The sequence below is a fragment of the Loxodonta africana genome, chromosome 12, assembly GCF_030014295.1.
Source record: "Loxodonta africana isolate mLoxAfr1 chromosome 12, mLoxAfr1.hap2, whole genome shotgun sequence".
NCBI lineage: Eukaryota > Metazoa > Chordata > Mammalia > Proboscidea > Elephantidae > Loxodonta > Loxodonta africana.
The window spans coordinates 43945354-43964840 of NC_087353.1; the positions used below are offsets into that span (position 1 = coordinate 43945354).

At 39.1% G+C, this 19487-nt stretch overlaps 1 protein-coding gene and 1 non-coding gene across 2 annotated transcripts in view; both read left to right on the plus strand.

Annotated features, from left to right (window-relative positions):
* The window catches only part of WDR43 (WD repeat domain 43), a 58324-nt gene that overhangs the window by 8779 nt on the left and 30058 nt on the right, over nt 1-19487 (plus strand). The window contains exons 3-7 of the mRNA XM_064295176.1: nt 3098-3219; nt 8728-8848; nt 9818-9957; nt 14454-14556; nt 17750-17814. Coding sequence (XP_064151246.1) covers nt 3098-3219; nt 8728-8848; nt 9818-9957; nt 14454-14556; nt 17750-17814 — 551 coding nt within the window. The remainder of the gene's footprint in view (nt 1-3097; nt 3220-8727; nt 8849-9817; nt 9958-14453; nt 14557-17749; nt 17815-19487) is intronic.
* LOC111751199 (small nucleolar RNA SNORD53/SNORD92) lies at nt 9428-9511 on the plus strand. The gene has a single exon (XR_002786297.1). It is a non-coding gene; the product is annotated as a small nucleolar RNA SNORD53/SNORD92 (small nucleolar RNA).

The following is a 19487-nucleotide window of genomic DNA, read 5'->3' on the forward strand; positions in this document are numbered from 1 at the left end:
GAAGAAGTGGTGCGCTGTTGGTGCTGCTGTTCTTGAGACGTGACCCCGTGGATTTGGGGTCCAGACCTCTGTGGAGGAGCCTGCAGCTGCCTGGAACTGATATCTCTGAAGGGATATCAGTTTTTCCAAGTGTTGAAAAAATTGCACATTGGGTTTAGCGGCTATTGGAGGCAATTGTTGCTGCTGGGGTGAAAAACATTGTTGGGGTGATGCAAATGAGGCAGTAAGGACCAAATCCTATGTTCTCCTTGAGCGTTCATAGTCTCCCTCTTGCATCCCTTATTGGCAGAGCTTACTAGGGTAGGGATCCAGCTGGCAAAGCAGAAACGTGGATTGCAGAGTTTCAGCACCAACATCACAGAGCAGTGTAAAGAAGGGTGGATTTGGCACTGCGCCAGCCACTTACATGGCATACTTTGTTTCAGGCAATATCTATGACAATATGTTTTTGTTGTTCACTGGAGTTGTGTGTAGACTATGTACGAATAAAACAAATAATTTTTCTCATAGAAAATTTGGTACCACATAAAGTTGAAAAGGGAAAAAACTTATACCTAAATCTATCACCAAGACACCGGTAGTTAATAGTTTGCGTATTTCTTTGTTTTATGTGCGTGTTTAAAAAATATGATTGGGTTCTGTCTGTGGATTTTGTACCCTGATTTTTTTCATTAAAAACATGCAGTATATTTTCATAAGCAGTTTTCATATTTGTCAAAAACTAGTTATAAGCATTTTTTAATGACTGCCTAAAATTCCACTGAATTGGATAGTCCATTGGTTAGTTTTTGACCGTTTAGGTGGCTTCTAAATTTTTTTGTTGTTAGAAGACAATGAATGTTTTTCTTTTCTTACCTGAGTTCCCTGACTACTAACTTGTAATTACTGAGTCAAAGGGTTTCAGCATTAAGGCTCTTTATACACCGTATAAAAATACTTCCCAAAGAGTTTTCCTTATTTGTACTTATATCAGCAGTGGAAGGAGGGTGTGGTGGTAGTTGTCATCAAGTCGATTCTGGAAAGGTACCTGTATTTTAATAGTATTATGCCACCATTGAATATTCCCTAGAACAGTAGTGACAACAGCAAACCCCAGCTAATTTGGTAGATGAAATTTTTTTTCTGGTTTTAAATATGCATTTAAAATATGTTCTTTGGTTTTATGTTAAAGATTATAACAGTAATATATACAGCTGTAACAAAATTCAGCAGTATATACAGCAAGACAGGAATTTCGCATTACTCCTCCCTCCTCTCCTCCAAGTTGAGTGTGGTCCTCACATGAGGTCTTACCCACTGTAGTTTAGAGCTTGTCCTTTGATTTGGTCAGTCCTCTTTGGTTAGCAGGCACCCGACGTTCTGTGCTGCAGGCAGGATACTTAGAGAGCCTAGAACTTCTTTTCAGATTGTTTCAGCACCTCACCGGATTATAAATACATCTTTAACAGGGATGAATTTATCAAAAGGAGCTGTGAGGGTAAGGGTGAGGCGTGGTGGGCTTGTGTGGTGAAGCAGAAAGAGAGTAGGCTTTGGAGCTAGACTGTACTGACGTTGCATTAGTTACATGATCATGGGTAAAGTAATTTAAGTTCTTGTGTCTTAAGTGGATATTATACAGTCTTCCTGGCATGACTTTAATAAGATTGAGAAATAATACGTTGAAAGTACCTAGAGCAGTGCCTAGAATGGAGTTGATATTTAGTAAGTTTGTTGAATAAGTATGTTAATGAATGAGTGAACATGGTGCCAAATTGCCTTAGAAAAGAGTATACTAATTTTCACTGCTCCCAGCAGTGTTTTGTTCTGTCGTACATAGGATCACTGAGTCGGAACCAACTTGACAGCACCTAACAATCAACAAGCAGTGTATTATAGTGCTGTTTGTCCTGTGACTTCACCAGCATGTGTGTTATAATGCTAAACAAATTGTTAGGTGAAGAGACTGAAAATGCTACTATGTTTTGCTTTATATTTCTTTGATGACTCACAAGTTTGAGTGTTTTAATGTATTTTCTTACCAAGTTCTTTTTATGAAATTTGTTTTTTATCCTTTGTTCAGTGCACGTTGTGTGTGTTCTTTGAGTAGACAGCCGATGAGAGGGGATGGTACGTTCATTGAATGTAACATTTTGAATTTTTTTTTCTTTTGAAGTGAGAACAGTCTATTTGAAATAGCATCACTGATTTTGAATTACAACTTTACTTTTATCCTTAGCTTAAACTTGTTGCCATCAAGTCGATTGTGACTCATAGTGATTGTATAGGACAGGGTAGGACTGCCCCATAGGGTTTCCAAGGAGTGGCTAGTGGATTCGAACTGCTGACCTTTTGGTTAGCAGCCAAGGTTTTAAACTGTGCCACCAGGGCTCCAATATCCTTAGCTTAGATATGTATGTAGTGGTGGTCCATTGTGTGTGTATTTAATCCATGTGAATTGAGGTAGAAAAAGTAAAAATAATACTTGCTTACAGTGTAGGTGATTCAGCACCTCATTCTGCTTAGAGGGTTTGTCCTGGATTGAGTGTGAAATGGGAGACTTGAATTTGCCCTTCTCCAGTTCGTGTCTCCATTCCTGTGTGTCTCTTAGTGGGTGAGCATCTTCCAATTCTGAGTATGTTTATTGTTCATGTGGCATGATTCATAACATAAGGGAATATTTAATGTCTACTTGAAGAAACAGTGATTTCTTTCTTGAGAGGCGGTTTGGTGCCCTTTTAAAAGGGATTTCCAAGGGTATTTTTGACTAGACATGATTTTCGTCTTAAGCGTTGACTTTTTAACTCTATTGTCTTTGTTCATCGTAGGTCATAAACTTTTTGCCGTTATACATAAAATATTTTGTCACACCTAGAGCTGGCATTTGCATCAAAAGCAAATGGCATTTAGGACTAGTATACTTTGACTTAAGATGTTTTCAGTAGGGAAGGGAAAGTTAACATTTTGAAGTTCTAGCCCCCATTTTTGATGTTGGAAAACTAAAATGGATAGATGTAGCTTAAGGCCATTTTAATTAACAGTTTGGTAATGATTCCAGGTTTATGTTACATAGGATACATTTTATTTTTTGCTTTAATCTTTTTTCCCCCTAAATCTGTAGAGCGGTGGACATGACAACAAAGTCAATTGTATACAGTGGCATCAAGACAATGGCTATTTGTATAGTTGTTCAGATGATAAGCATATTGTGGAATGGAATGCACAGACATGCAGAGTAAAGTGGTGAGTAACGTTGATGGTTCTGTGGTATGGGGGGGTAACGTAAGCTTGAATAAGGTTATAGATTCTGTTCTCAAGGAACTTGTAATCAAATTGGACATGCAAGATTTCAATATATAAAAGAGTAAAATAATGGTATAAGACATGCCGTAAGACAACATGTGATTACCAGTAGTAGCATGCTGAGAAGGCCTGGTGGAAGAGAAAGCATTTCAGTTGGGCTTTCTAGGATAGATAAGATTTGGATAGAAGAGGGTCAGAGAATGTTTTCAAGGGTAGGGAAAGGAGGGTGGGAACATGGCAAGAGCATAGGCTGGGAGACGGAAGTGAAAGATTTACTTGAAACTGAGAATTTAAACTAGGGGCGTATTTGGAAGTAATGGCTGGTAGAGGATATGGGTGTCTTAAGAGCCTGGCATTAAGTGTCATGGATAAAAATATCTCCATTTATCCCCATTTACTTGGAGCAGAAATTTGAACATTGATGGCCTGTCAGAAACACCTGCAGATTCTGCAGGAGGGCTGGGGTGGGGCCTATGCAACTGTATTTTGAAAAAGTTGTCTGGATAAGAGTTCACAAAGTCAGGTCCTTTTCATAGTGACTGGTGATGTTCAAGGCACTGTTGGGCATGTTATTTACTTAATCAGCACTATGAGGCGAAAGATCTGTATTTCACAGTTGAGAAATAGGTTAAATAAGAGCCCGAGCTCTGGTTCTCTAAGCTATGCTACTTCAGTTTCGTCCTTAGCTTCTCCTCCCAGAGAACAGTCTTTACCGGTCTTCAGATGCACACCCTTCTGTGGTTCTGCCCCCTTGCCCCCATGTTGTCCTGCCTTAAATATCCTTCTTTCTGTGGCTACCCTTTTTTTTTGTTTGTTAGTCAGAGTAAACTATAAAAAGTCAAATAGCTCAACAGGAATTTCCATCCTACCTTACTGTCTCCAATACCTTGTCCTTAGTGGTAACCACTGGTGATTGCTCTAGCTTTTCTGTAGGTATTTACCTCTATGCTTCTAGATAACATTTTTAGGCTGCTGGTAATTGATCTTGTTTTCCATTTTAGGTATTATCTATTGATATCTACTGTTCTCACTCCTTCCCCACTCCTTGTCCTCTTAATATCACAGCTTTTGGCCAAGCAGTATTTATTGTTTACATTATGACTGAGGTATTGTTACAGCTGAGCCTTGGACTGTATTAGGTTTATGTTTTCTTTTTGGTACAAATTTTTGCTTTTCCTGGGGTTTGTCATTGCCCAATTTTTTGTTTGCTTAGCACTATGGTTCTTCTAGCCATAGTCTTTGTAACTCCCACCAAATGACTAGATGAGACTATACAAATGAAGTGCTTATAGCCCCCCAAGGGGATTGGATAACTTAATATAAATAAGGTGCATGGCACCCTTGTGGGGGTAAGACCATACAAATAAAATATATAGAACCCTAATGAAGGGATTGATTAGTTTTGCAGTTCCATTAGGCTTAAAAGAGAGCCAATTCCAGAGCAGAGAGGGGACCTCATGACCATCAAGAAAGAAGAACCAGAAGTAGAATGTGTCCTTTAGACTTGGGATCCCTGTACTGAGAACCTCCCAGATCCAGGAGACGTGGAGCAAGAGCTTTAGCCTTGGTGACAGCTTGAGACAGCGAGAAGCAGTGGCAGAGAGATAGCAGCAGAGGCAACAAAACCAGGGGACTGGCAGGAGGTGGCGCAGTGGGCTTCCCAGCCTACGGAGTGAGAAAGCTGAGTGCCTTCGGGCAGGAGGCTTACTGGCAGAGTGGGGTACCTCTGAGTACTTGGTGGAGCTAGGCTTACCCACCCATGGAGCAAGAGCGCCTTCATGCTGAGGCTTGCTGGTGGAGCGTGGTGCTTCCAAACAGTTACCAAAAGAGCTAAAACGCTTTGTAAAGCTTGAGCAAGGGAGCGACCAGGCCTGCCCAAGAGGCCCGAGCTGCTGAGGTCCAGAGAGAGGCCTACCTGCGGCACAGCTGAGAAGAGGCTGTCCTGCTGATAAAGAACTGTATCCTGAGCGTTTCTGAACCTGGGTTGTAACCTGTTACTTCCCTAGTACTCTGTGAGTTCTTTGTGGCCATTGCAGTGAATTATCAAACCAAGCAGAGAAGTAGAGAGTGCCATGGGAGGGACAAGATGATGTCAGAATTGGTTAAAAAAAAAAAAAGTTGGAGAGTGGAGGCATGTCTGACCTCTGCCTCATAGCAGTCAACCATGGGCTGTTGATCTTGATTCTCCTCCCGCCTTGTCAAGTTAGAGGAGGTCAGACGCCTCCCCTACCACGCCATTTTTACAAGTTTTGTATATGTTGTTAGGTGCCATTGAGTTATCTGCAACTCAGCAACCCCATGTGACAGAGTAGAAGTGCCTCATAGAATTTTCTAGGCTGTAGTCTTTACGGAGGAGCCCTGGTGGCGCAGTGATTAAGCGCTTGGCTGCTAACCAAAAGGTCAGCAATTCAAACCTACCAGCTGCTCTGAAGGAGAAAGATGTGACAGCTTGCTTCCGTAAAGATTACAGCTCTGGAAACCCTGTGGGGCAGTTCTGTTCTGTCCTAAAGGGTTCCTATGAGTCAGAATCGACTGAAAGGCCATGGGTTTTAATCTTTAGGGAAGCAAATCTCCAGGTCTTTGTCCTGCGGAGCCACTGGGTGGTTCAAACTGCCAACTTTTTGATTAGCAGCTGAGTGCTTACAAGTTTGCGCCTTCAAGGCTCCTCGGTTTTGTATATAACTATCATTAATTCATTCTTGCTCCGACAGTTGTGTAAATCTCAGTTATTTTCAAACATGTCAGTTATTCAGCCAGTTTTTAAAAATTTTATTGGTGGGCTTTTCTGCCTGCTTCCTTTTTCTACTGGTTATACTCCAGGTCTGCTGAACAGCGATTGTCCTGGGATTTCCTTTCACCATCATCCTGAAAATCCAGGAGCCCTATTTCCTGGGTCCCATTTTTCTCTGTTGGTTTACTCTACCCTTTTGGTTGAATGCATCATCTGGTAGCATCCTGTATGGGTGGTAAATGTTTTCAGATTTTGCTTGTCTGCTAATGTCTTCATTTCACCTTCTCACTTGATATTTATTGATAGTTTGAGGGTATAGAACTTTAGGTTGAAATAGTTCCAGGATTTTGAAGGCATTGTTCCGTTGTGTTATTTTTAGCTTACAGTGTTAATTATACTTAACATTTTAAACTTTCCTGTGCCTTCTTTAACTAATGAATTACATTGGCACTTGATGGGACCATTCGTCAGGAAATTTGTTCTTCATTTTTCTTGTACCACTTAAATTTGATCACTTCAGCCCTGTTGTTTTCTCCTTTCTCCAGCACTACGTATGCTATTTGGATGTTCTCTGTATCTCCTGTACTGACCCTTTCAGTTTCTTAATTCTTTTATTTTCTTTTTTGTTCTGTTACCTGGAAGATTTCCTTAAATTTCATCTTCCAAGCCTTCTATTAAAAAAATCTCCTTAAATATTTTATTTATAGTAATATTTCATATTATATTTACTTTTGAAATTGCATATTTTCAATTTCTAGGAGCTATTTGTATCCTCTAATTTTTCTTTTTATTGCATCATGTTTCTTTGATGTATGTAATATCTTCTAATTCTCTGACGATATTAATTATAGGATTTAAAGTTTTTTTTCTCTTGTTCCTTATATCATCTCCCTTTTGAAGGTGTTTTTGGTTTGATTTTGATCTCTGTCTTTCATGTTGAAGGCATCCTTCAGATGACTTGCAGAGATCCTTGGCTGTCTGTTGCTGTTTGAAGAAAGCATTAAAAAGCTCTTTGGAAGGGCTGTGTGTGGGTGTGGCTTGTCAACTGTGTTAGGCTTCATTTGCGTCATTGGGACGCCTTCAAATGTCAGTATGTGGGTCCTTTCTCTGGAGCCAGTCACATTTTTCAGAGAGGAATCGTCTAACCTAGTGCTGTTTTAGCTTTAATGTGCATATGCTTGTACATCACTTGTGCAACTCTGATTCACTAAGTCTTAGCTGGGGCTTGAGATTCTGTGGCTCCCAGGTGATGTTGATGCAGGAGAGCTACACTTTGAGTTGCAAGGCATTTCATCTGGGTGGTAGGGAGATGATAGGGTGGTGGGGTTGCCTCTCTGCTGGCATTCTCAGAGCTGAGTGGGGAAGTAGATCCAGGAAGTTTGTTGGCCTTCTCAAGGTTGGGTGGTGACCATGCCTGTCTTTTGTATACGTATATACATGCACACATACGTATATATATTTTTTTCTTTTGGAATAATGTCACAGTTGAAGCTATGTGACTCGATGAGATATGATGTAAGAAGTTTTTTTTTTTTTTAACCTAAATTGGCAAAAAATTTAGGAACAGGTGAAGGTAAAGGAAATACATTCTCATACATTATTGGTGAATTTTCTTGATTACTAGTGAGGTTGATTATTTTCATATTAGTTGACAATTTGTATTTCTAATGAATTGCATGCTTATATCCTTGTCTAATTTTACTTTTGAGTTATCTTTCTTAACGAATTTATGTATTTTCAGTATTAATGTTTTGTCTATAATATGTATTTTTGCTATTTTTCCTAGCCTTTTACTTGTACTTTAATTCCATGATTCATTACAGAAGTTTTATGTAATTAAATCGGGTCTTTTTTTCTTTATGATTTCTGGTTTGTTATTGCTTTAGAAAACCTTACCCTAAGATTATAAATAACATCCCCCTATATATTCTTCTGATACTTTAATTCTTTTAAATCAATTAATTTTTTGTGTGTGTAGTGTAAGATACTTTGTTTTTCCAAATGACTAATTTGACATATTCCAACGTGACTGACAGAACAATACCTTTTCTCCTACTCTAGAATTGCTGCCTTTTAGTAATAAGTTTCCTACTGTTATTTCTTGATTTTATAAGTGGATAGTTGAGCTCCCTGTTGCCCATAGCAGCATTAATAACGTGCAACGAACTGCAAAGACTTAACGTCTAATCATATTTGAGGTATTAAAAAGGGATCATCTATGCCTAATTAACTTGGCCCTATCAGATGGGGACTTATCTGTGTGGATTTGGGCTAGAAATAGTCTTTCTCGACTGTATCTTGAGAAATTATATATGTTGCTAAGCTTCAAGAGAATGCAGGGAACACGTTGGGGGTAGGATAGACTTGTAAAGGTCCAGCCACTCTGGCAGTTTCCTGGGCGTTAACACAACCTGTGTTACAGGTCACAGGATACACCAAGTCCTCATTTTACATTCCTGTAACTCTTACCCACCCATTTCCTGATACGCCTTGAGAATCTTTATCCTCAAGGGTGATCCCTCTGGGTCAAGAGAAACCCATTGGGGAGGCTTTACTCTAGTATTGTCCAGGGTTAGTTATATGGCACAAGCTTTTAGGGAATGCAGTTTGGCATAGAACCTTAGGTGGTATTTTTAAGGCTTAGTTTGTTTATTTGTTTTGTATGCTCTGAGTAACGGTTTCCCTCATTGAAATTTTTGTTTTTCTTCTCAATACAGCAAATGGAAAGGTGACAATAGCAGCGTCAGTTCCCTGTGTATCAGCCCGGATGGAAAGATGTTGCTTTCTGCTGGTCGAACAATCAAGTTATGGGTTTTGGAGACCAAAGAAGTCTACAGAGTGAGTGAATCAAATTAGTTGCAAGCATAGTAAAATCTCAGTCATATAGAGTAAATATGGAGAAAGGCAGAAATCTGAGCCATGGGGTATTGTTTAAGGATGTAATTTCTTTATTTACAAGTATATCAATTAGTAGAATTAATACACAAAACTTAGCTTATTAGTCTGTTTTATTGATGTTAAACATTCACATTCGTTGGAAAAATGAATAGAACATATAAATAAAATTTGAACTAAAAACCTTTTACTCTGATGTGATTACTGTAACTTGCATCTAGCATTTTGCCCACTTACAGTATTTAAATGCAGAGCTTTATTGTTGTTGCCATTGCATCAGTGCCAACTCATCCTGACCCCGTGTATGCAGGGTAGAACTGCTCCGCAGGATTTCCAAGGCTGTGACTTTTCAGAAGCAGGTCACCAGGCCTGTCTTCCAAGGCACCATGTTTACTTGGGTGGGTTCTAACTGCCAACCTTTCGGCTAGTAGTTGAGCGCTTAACCATTTGTGCCACTCAGATTTAGTACTGTATTTTTTGAGAAGGAAAACAAATTTTAGTTGAGGGGTTGCTAAACTTATGGTGCTGTGATGATGCCTTAAAATTGTGGTTTCGACTCACTGAGAGTAAATGAAGACCTACAATTCCTTGGCTGTGTCTGAGCACCCAAAGTATCCCTTTAAATATAGAATTAAGTGACTCTTTAACTCAGAATTGAAAGAAATAGGGACTGTGTGGGGTATAGTCATAGGAGGTAGGAGGAACATCTCAATTTTTAGTATTTTCAGTTTTTTTTTAAGTAAGGGGAACATACCAAGTAACCTCAGTTGTTAAAATTAAATTTAACTGTTACCTTTAGTCTGGAGTCCTGCTTTCAGGTATGTATCACATGTGTCTTGTTTATGATACGTATGGACTCTTACTGCTTTGAATCCATCCTGTCAAGACTAAATGAGATTTTGCTTTCTCTAGCACTTCACAGGACATGCGACGCCAGTTTCATCACTTATGTTCACTACTATCAGACCTCCTAATGAGAGCCAACCCTTTGATGGAATTACAGGTCTTTATTTCTTATCTGGAGCAGTACATGACCGGTTACTTAATATCTGGTATGTAGTCTTTTTTTTTTTAGTCTTTTAGATTGGGGAGGTAGTTTTACCTTGATGACCCTGTCATTTGGTTACGTGGCTATTTTACATGGTTATTGTAAATATGAGTATGAAACCTGTTATATTGTATTTAATGTTGGATTTATATTAACTTGTAGTAAACAATTGAGCCTGCCTGAAAACGTCTTATGAGAAAAATGAAGGGCATTACATAATGTAGCCTCCTCTGTGCTTGTTTAGAGGTATAGTTGACTGAATCTTTTTGTGGCTAGGTAATTTAAAAATAGCTTTTGTTTGTTTAAATAGGAAAACATTTGATTTTGTTGAAAAGAAATAGGTGGTGCCACGTTGGGATAATGAACTGATGTCCATTTATTGATCGTTAAGTTCCTTGGTGTGCCTGAGAATTCCCAGTAACCCTTTTTTGTAGTAGTTTTTATTACTAATTCCTTTTTAAACTATTTTTAAAAGTAAAAAATAGTTTTAGCATTAAAGAAAATTTATGAAATATAAGAAGAACAATTTTCTTGGATTTTTTGACATCATCTGATGGCGAAGTTGACTTTTTTTTTAAACCTGCTGTTCATAGACAAAATAAGTATGTATAGTGTTTGAAGAGATTTTGAAAACAGAAGTAGTTTCTTATCTTAGTAATGATTAGTTGAACATGCTCTTTTATATAAAGTTACTATGAATTTATACCAAATACTCATTTAGAAGTGGGAATCATAAAACATTTATTCCTTAAAAAATAGTTGTATGGGGAAAGGTTCATGATACAAAATGTGTACCTCTGTTCACCTTTAAAACCACCTGCTAGCCCATAGTTTCTGGTGATACTTCTAATCAAGTTGATTTGATTTTGTTTCATGTGTTTTAGTTCTAGAGGCTTTATCACTATGTAAAAAATTAATAATGTCAGAAAGCTAAAATCTGCCATCAAGATCTCCTGACATTACTGAGGTGCTTCAGTTGTAAATACTTCACCTCTTTGGCTTCCTAGTATGAAAGGGTTTCCAGCTACAAAATTTCTTTCTCTAAAAGAAGAGTTTGATTTCTATTTTGTAAGAGCCTGAAAATAGCATCTTTTATACCTGGAACTTCTGTTAACCGGAGAATAAATTTAAAAAGCAAACAAATTTAGAACCCATATTGCAAGGCTACCTGACAAGACCATTTGTGAAGCTCTACAAACTCAGTGAGTTGGTGGGTAGAGTACGTCTGAGGTTTCCTGGTAGCCACCTTTGAAGAGCATATTTCTGTAAGGAAATAACATTTGAAGGTTTCTTGCTTCTGACTTGAAGGTTCTGGTCAGAAGATAAAAGAATGCAGCGATGTATTTCATAGTTACAGATGAACCTGTCTATAGTGTCCTGAGTTTTCATGTTACTATAAGGAGATAGTACTATCTTTATACGGTGGTCTAAAGGCAGTGATTTTGAACATGGATAGTGTGTGACTTCATGTTAGAATGAATTTTGTTTTATTAGGAATTTAGTTTGCGTGAAAACATTTAAACCTGTTGCTGTCGAGTCAATTCTGACTCATAGTGACCCTATAGGACAGAGTAAAACTGCCCCATAGGGCTTCCAAGGCTCTAATCTTTATAGATGCAGACTGCCACATCTTTCTCCCATGGATGGATGGTGGGTTCAAACCACTGACCTTTTATTTAGCAGCTGAGCACTTAACCACTGCACCACTAGGCTCCTGATGAAAACATTGGAAGTTCATCAAATCAACTCATAATTTTCTTCCAGACACAAAATATTGGAACATATTTAGTGGTGAATATATGAAGTCTTACTAATTGATAAAAAAGGAACTGATTTTGAATCATGCTTGTAAGCTATGTTATTACTTGTTCTTTATTTTTATCTTGCGGTGCAATGGATCACTTTTATATGGCCTTATTGGCCATGGTTTTGTAACTCCCAGCAAATGATTGGATGGGATTATGCAAATAAGGTGCATATGGCTCACCTAGGGGATTGGACAGCTTTCTAAATAATGCAGTAAGGTTCACAGCATGCTTGTGGGCATGAGACCATGCAAATAAGGTGTATGGAACCCTAATGAGGGCACTGGTCAGTTTTGCCATCCTGCTAGGCTTAAAGTGAGCAGTCCCAGAGGTGGAAAGGAGTGACCTTACTACCTCCCAGAAGAAGAGATGGGAGCAGAGCGTGTCCTTTAGATCCAGGGTCCCTGGGCTGAGAACCTCCTAGACCCAGGAGACAGAGAGCTGTAACACTGGAGATGACATGAGACAGCAAGAAGTGACGGCAAAGAACTGGCAGCAGCAGAACTAGGAAACCAGCTTGAGACGGCCAGTGAGCTTCCTGGCCCATGGAGCAAGGTGGCAGTGGTGGGAATGCTGACCCATGGAGTGAGAGAGCTTAAGAGCCTTTGGGCAGAAGGCTTCCTGGTGGAGTGGGGTGGCTCTGGGCACTTGCTGGTGGAGCTGGGTCGCAGACCCGGGGAACAAGAGAGCTGAGCACCTTCGGGCCGAGGCTCACTGGCAGAGTAGGGTGCCCCGGGCACTTCTGGCAGAGCTAAAGAGCTTCGTAACACTTGGCTGAGTAGGGCAGAGGCTGAGTCGAGAGCTAGAGAGAGGCCTGCCTGCAGGTACAGCTGAGAAGCTGTTCTGACCGAAGAAGTGTATCCCGAGTTGTTCCTGATCCTGAATTGTAACCTGTTATTCCCTAATAAACCCCATAACTGTGAGTATGATCTGTGAGTTCTGTGTGGCCATTGCAGTGAACTAGTGAACGCAGCAGAGAAATAGAGAGTGCTGTGGGAGGGATGGCTGGTGTCAGAATCGGTACAAAGTTTGGAGGATGGAGGTGTGTCTGACTTCGCTTTGTAGGAATCACGCACAGGCTGATGCTGATAGTGATTGTGATTCTCCTTCCCACTTGTGAAGTTAGAGGAGGAAGTCCGATGCCCCAGTGCCAGCACTTTTACATCTCTATTTAACAGTTTTATTGAGGTATAATTGACATACAAGAAACTGCACATACGTGTACAATTTGATAAGTTTCAACATACGTATATACCACTGAAACCATAACCACAATCAAGATAATAAACATACGCATTGCTCCAAAGAATTTGCTCTTGTTCCTCCATAATCCTTCCTACCCCAGCCTCCAGACTTGTTTATAATTCCGGGTCATTACAAATGTTGCTGCGGACGTTTATGTACAAGTCTTTGTATGGGCATTTTTTCATTTCTCTTCGGTACATCTTCAGAGTGTAATGGCTGAATCATGCGGTAGGTACCTTATACATTTAACTTTTGAAGAAATAGCCAGATTCTTGGTAGTTGTACCGTTTTACGTTCCCTCCAGCAATGGATGAGATGCCAGTGTCTCCACGTCTTCACCAACACTTGGTATGGTTATTTAATTTTAGCCATTCTAAAAGATGTGTTTTAATTTAATTTCCTAATGGCTAATAAGAAGACCTGGTGGCTCAGTGGTTAAAGCACCTGGCTGCTAACCCAAAGGTCAGCAGTTTGAATCCACTAGCTGTTCTATGGGGCAGTTCTACTCTGTCCTGTCGGGTCACTGTGAGTCAGAATCAACTCGATGGCCGTGAGTTTGGTTGGTTTTAGAATGGCCAGTGTTTTGAGTCTTATGTGCTTACTTGCCCTCTGGATATGTTTTTTAATGAAGTAGCTGTCCAGATATTTTTGCACATTTTTTAATTGAGTTATTTTTGAGGTTTGAGAGTTGTGTGTATATTCTGAATTATCAGATTTATGCTTTGCAAATACTTTTTTGTTGTCAGGGGTTTGTCTTTAATTCTTTAACAGTGTCTTTTGAAAAGCAGAAGTTCTTAGTTTTGATGAAGTCCAGATCATGTTTACAAATCTTTGTCTGACCCTAAAGGTTATGAAAATTTTCTCTTCGATTTTATAGTTTTAGTTTTCGTTTACTAGTCATACGGTCTGTTTTGGGTTAGTTTTTATATATACTGTAAGGAATGCATTGAAGTTCATGTTTTTGCATTCTGGATATGCAAAAACTAGATTCGGTACAATCTTGGTCAAAATCTGACGTGGCTTTTTTGTAGAAATTGAAAAATTGATTCGAAAATCAAATGGAAATGCTAAGGACACAGACTGTCCAAAACAACTTTGAAGACGAACAAAGCTGGAGTACTAACATAGCCTCATTTCAAGACTTACTGTCGAGCTACAGTAATGCAGACCACTATGGTATTGACATCAAGATAGACAAATAGATGAGTGGGAAGAATATAGAATGCTATGCATTCTTGAACTCTGCCACAGATTAATGCTTTCCTTTTTTCCAAGTACTGCATACTATATGGTAGTGACATGAACACACCTCTTATTTTGATCTTTGTCATCTTATGTTGGTGAAAACCCTACTGGAAGTCTAATGCTGTGATCTCTATCCCTTAGGTGCTTGCTTTTTTTTTTTTTTTTAAATCTGTTTCATCATCTAATTACTGGTTTTGTTATCTAGGCAGGTCCGGTCAGAGAAAAAAGAAAAGAATGCAGTGATGTCTTTCACAGTCACAGATGAACCGGTCTATATTGACCTGACTTTGTCAGAAAACAAAGAAGAGGTAAATGGCTCAATTTTTGAGAATTTGTTTTTGGATTTTATAAGCGTTATTTTTTTTTTAAATCAGAGTTTTGATGATTTAACAATGCATCGGGAAAGAGGGGTCATGAGGGTGTAACAGCAAAATACAGCAAAAGCCTTTTTTTTTCTTTTTTAAGTAATATTGTGTTTTTGTTGAAGGTTTACACATTAGATTCCCATTCAACAGTTTCTGTACAACTTTCTAAGTTGTTCCCGTTGGTTACGTTCTTCACAATGCGTGAACATTCTCATTTCCGTTCCAGTTGTTCCGTTGCCATTAATCTAGTTTCCCTGCCCCCTTACACGCTTATCCCTGTTTTAAAGTTATTGTTGACAGTTTGGTCTCACAGAGATCTAGATTTTGTAAAGAAGCACAGTACTCACAGGTGGTACTGTTTGTGAGCCAGTGTGTTATTTAGCTAAAAGGTAACCTCAGGAGCTAGTTTTTGTTCAAGGTTTAAAGAATATCTCAGGGCAGTAGTCTTTGTAGACTACTTCAGTCTCACCTGGCCCAGTGAGTCTGTTTTGTATTTTTTTCAAATGGAATTTGAGGTTTTATTCCACATTTTTCTCCCATTCTGTTAGGGTCCATCTATTGTGGCCCTGATCAGAATGGTTAGTAGTGGTAGCTGGGCACCATCTAGCTCTTTCAGTCTCAGTGTAAATGAGGCTGTGGTTTGTGTAGACTGTTAGTTCTGTAGACTAGTTTCTTCTTTGAGTGTTGGGTTTCCTTCTATCTCTTTTGTTCTGAATGACTAGAGACCAATAGTTTTATCTTACATGGTTGAACAAAAATCTTTTTTAACTGTTCAGCAAAATCGTTAAATTTCTGTGAAAAGGTTTTGAGGGGAAGGGAAAATTTTATATGCAAAGGCAGTACATTTTGGAATTTATTATGTGCATTAATAAAATTTATCGGGATGGATTTTTGTTACTAGGAGTTCTATGTGTGATTCTTCTATCAGAGGCTTTATTTTGTCATAAAATCTTGTAGGCCCTGACTAAGATGTATTATTATTAGTTACTTTTTTATACTTTGTTTTTTCATGTAAAAATTAGGTATTTGATTACAATATATCTTCAGCATTTGGTAAACCTCACATCTTGGAAGTGCTTCATATTCGTGTTTCTATTTGACTAAAGCTACTTAAGATTTACATTTGAGCAGACTCCTAGTCCTGAAATGAAAGCTAAGAGCATTTCACTTGTAACACAATCTCAGTTTTGATATGTGTATGTTATTTAAACTTCTAATAGGGAGAGATAATTTAATAGTTTTTTATCGTGTTTTGATAGTTTTGAAAATGTTATGATAGAAAGTGTTTTGGCTTAAAAATCAAGATTTTTGGTTTAAGTCTTGATTCTGCTGCTAATGTGATCTAAGGGCAAGTAAACAAACTGAAGAATCTCAGCTCTCTAAGGTGAGTCGGGGGTGGTGTCGATACATCAGTGATGCCCTGTACAGACCTTTGTCTCTTAAGGGACTCAGATCTGGGAGTAACGGGCTCCAGGAATTATTTTCAGTATTTTACAAAAACCTAATAGAAATCCTATGTTTTATAACAGTAATGCACTGTAAATTTTAATCCTGTGTGGTTGGTACACTGATACGATGATTAGAGGTTTTGATCATAGCAGTGGAGTCCTGGTGGCGCAGTGGTTAAGAGCTATGGCTGCTAAACAGAAGGCTGGCAGTTGGACTCCACCAGTCGGTCCTCAGACACCCTCTGGGGCAGTTCTCCTCTGTCCTTCAGGGTTGCTGTGAGTCAGAGTCAACTGGATGGCAACGGGTTTAGGTTTTCTTTTTTTTTTTTGGAGCGTAGGAAACTGTAGTAAAACAGAAACACCTTGGTATTTGTCTCCATAACTATTTCAGTTCAAGTGACTTAAAAAATTATTTTTATTGTGTGTGTGGGTGATTATTTAAAACTCCTAACCAGGTAATTTATGTGATAAAAAGTCTGCCTCCCTTGGAATAGCAAAAACTTGCCCCTAGTCTGTTTAGAGAATTGACTGCGTTGTTGCTTTCTCTTTTTCTGACTGAATTCTGATGTTAATCTTCCATTTAAATGATCTTAGAATAATACCGACATCGTACATTAACATTATCAATAATAAGGGGGGTATACCTGCCCACCATCAGAACTTTTTAGACATTTTTAAGATATTAAAGTAGGAGTGATGGAATCTACTTCTCAGGAAGCCATGTTCTAATTCTGGCACTTGATATAAATTTATAGTTATAGCAGTCATTTCAAATTAAAATTCTAGAACAAAACTTCGATTCTGCTTGTGTTTTCTTAAAAAGATATCAGCCTCTCTAGCTGTTTCGTGGGGCTGGATTTGGTGCCTGTTAGTGGGGGATGCAGCAAGGAGAACTAGAAAACTTGATGGAGAAAAATAACCTCCTTTGCAACTTTCATTTGCTGCTAAACATCAGAAAGAAAATAAAAATTAGTTACTTCTCCCCTTTATGAGATTTTTTATCTTTGGATATACCAGTAAATTCTTTAAAGTGTTTTCACAATGTAAAGTTAGCTTTAACGTATTTTATATAATTCCGTTTCTCCCAATACGTTGGCTGCTCCCCGAATCCTCCCACTACGTTTATAACTAGAGTAGAGATAGCAGCTTTTTGGGAGTGCCTTTTGGGTGTGCTAAGTTTTCATGTAAACTTTCTTTAGGAAAGCTTCAGAACTTTTAAAATGAGTTGTAGGCACTGCTGGGGTGTGGGGCTGACAGCAGAGAGTGGTGCAGTGTCCAGACAGCCCGGCTAGTAGCATGGACAGTCCTGGGGGATTAGGAGCCCCCCCACCAACCTCACTCCTTCCCATCCATCAATGCAAAAGGGCATTTTCACCAATCCTGACTGCTGAGGTGGGTGAGTCATGTCCATTCCAGGTGGCCAACCTATGGATTGGTAGTAACTTTGTTCATCTGACTTCAGTGCTGCATTGTTCTTGACCTAAAAATTTGCTTATAATCTGAGCGACAGTAACAATAATCATTGTTATTGTGACAGCTAATTGCAAGAATTGTATATTCTTGTGCTTCTCTTTCTCAGGTTATTTAGAGATGTGGGAAGAAAATTGAGTTTTCCTAAGTTAAAGACTGGTTAGATTTGACTGGTATAATGTTTTATTTTCGAGTAATTAGTTACATTTTTCTTTCAGCCTGTCAGGTTAGCTGTGGTTTGCAGAGATGGTCAAGTTCATCTTTTTGAACACGTACTAAATGGGTAAGTTTTTCAAGTGGAAATTTATTTCTCTTTCCTCTGAACTGTTACTTCTTTATAATCCTACCTCAGTGTACTTTGCATTGTATTACTTTTCGTTTTGATTGTTTTGAATGCAGTCTTAAGGCTTGAACCATTTCTTCATGTATTTGTGGTTAGGGGAGTGGCTTCTTAGGATGTGTGCCTAGTAAGTATTGGTACTTCTAATGACAAATTTTAAAAGAAAGTGGCTAAGTTGAAGAGATTTGCTTGTGAACTTGGGTAGTGCCTTATTTTCTGTCTTTGATAGTGCTGTAATTCCCTTTGCCACATGTATGCAGTCCAGGGAAGCATAGGAGTGAGTTTTGGTGGACAGAGAGGGAGTGCTGTTGTTAGGTTGTGTAGTAGTCATGGAGCAGGGCTTAGCAAACTGTGGCCTCCCACAGAGTCCTTAGATGGTTTGGAAAACCTAAAATATTTATTTCCTAGCACCTTACAGAAAAAAGTTAGCCAACCCCTGCCGTATATTGTAAACACGGTCTGAGACTGAATTATGCGCAAATTATTTTAAACTTTAAAATACTTTCAATTTTTATTGTCAGTTGGTGTCCTTTAAAAATCCTAGAATAAGCATTTATTTAAAGGTAAACTAATTATGGAAGTAATATATACCCGTTTTAAAACATTCAGGATGTATAGAAGAATTGATTGTAAAATCTGAGTCACCACTGCGTTGAATTCTACTCCCTAGAGATAAGTTAATGAACATTTTGGTGTGTAACATTTGAGGCCTTTATTTACATAGTTATATGTATGCATGGAAACCCTGGTGGTGTCGTGGTGAAGTGGTTAAGTGCTACGGCTGCTAACCAAAGGGTCGGCTGCTAACCAAAGGGTAGGCAGTTCGAATCCGCTAGGCGCTCCTTGGAAACTCTAAGGGGCAGTTCTACTCTGTCCTATAGAGTCGCTATGAGTCGGAATCGACTCGACGGCACTGGGTTATGTATGCATGGAGTAGATAATTGAGGTCCCAGAAGAAGTTGGGGCCCAGAAATGGGCTGTGGTAAGGACCTGGGCATTTCTGCTTGGGCATTGGTAAACCACCAAAGTATTTAAGCAGGGCAGAATGATGGGATTTGACCTGAGTTTTAAGACAGTAATTTTACGTGTTATAGTGAGAATAGACTATAGAGGGGTAAAGACCAAAGCAGATGCCAGAAATCCTGGGTATAGATAGTTGTAGAGTCAGGATTCTAGAAGGAGCAAGTAGAGCATGCACATATTGGTAATGAGTATAATAAGGTGTCTAGGGTGTGAGGAGTGGCTGAGACAGTGAAGGTAGGCTTAAGGAACTGAGAGGCCAGCGTGTTAGGAGGATCATCAGCCTGGTTGCTGGATATAGAAACCATTAAGAAAGGAATTCAGTAGGAGTAGTGTTGGAAAGGGAAGCTGGCGACACAGTGGTTAAGAGCCATGGCTACTAACCAAAAGGTTGGCAGTTTGAATCCACCAGCTGCTCCTTGGAAACCCTATCGGGCAGTTCTGCTCTGTCCTGTAGGGTTGTTATGAGTCAGAATCAACTCGCCAGCAGTGGGTTTGGTTTTTGGGTTTAGTGTTGGAAAGAATGACAGTGTGTCACTAAAATCTTTTTAGAAATGTGCAGAGTGACTCAAAGATGAGGAAGGAGGGGTAGCTTG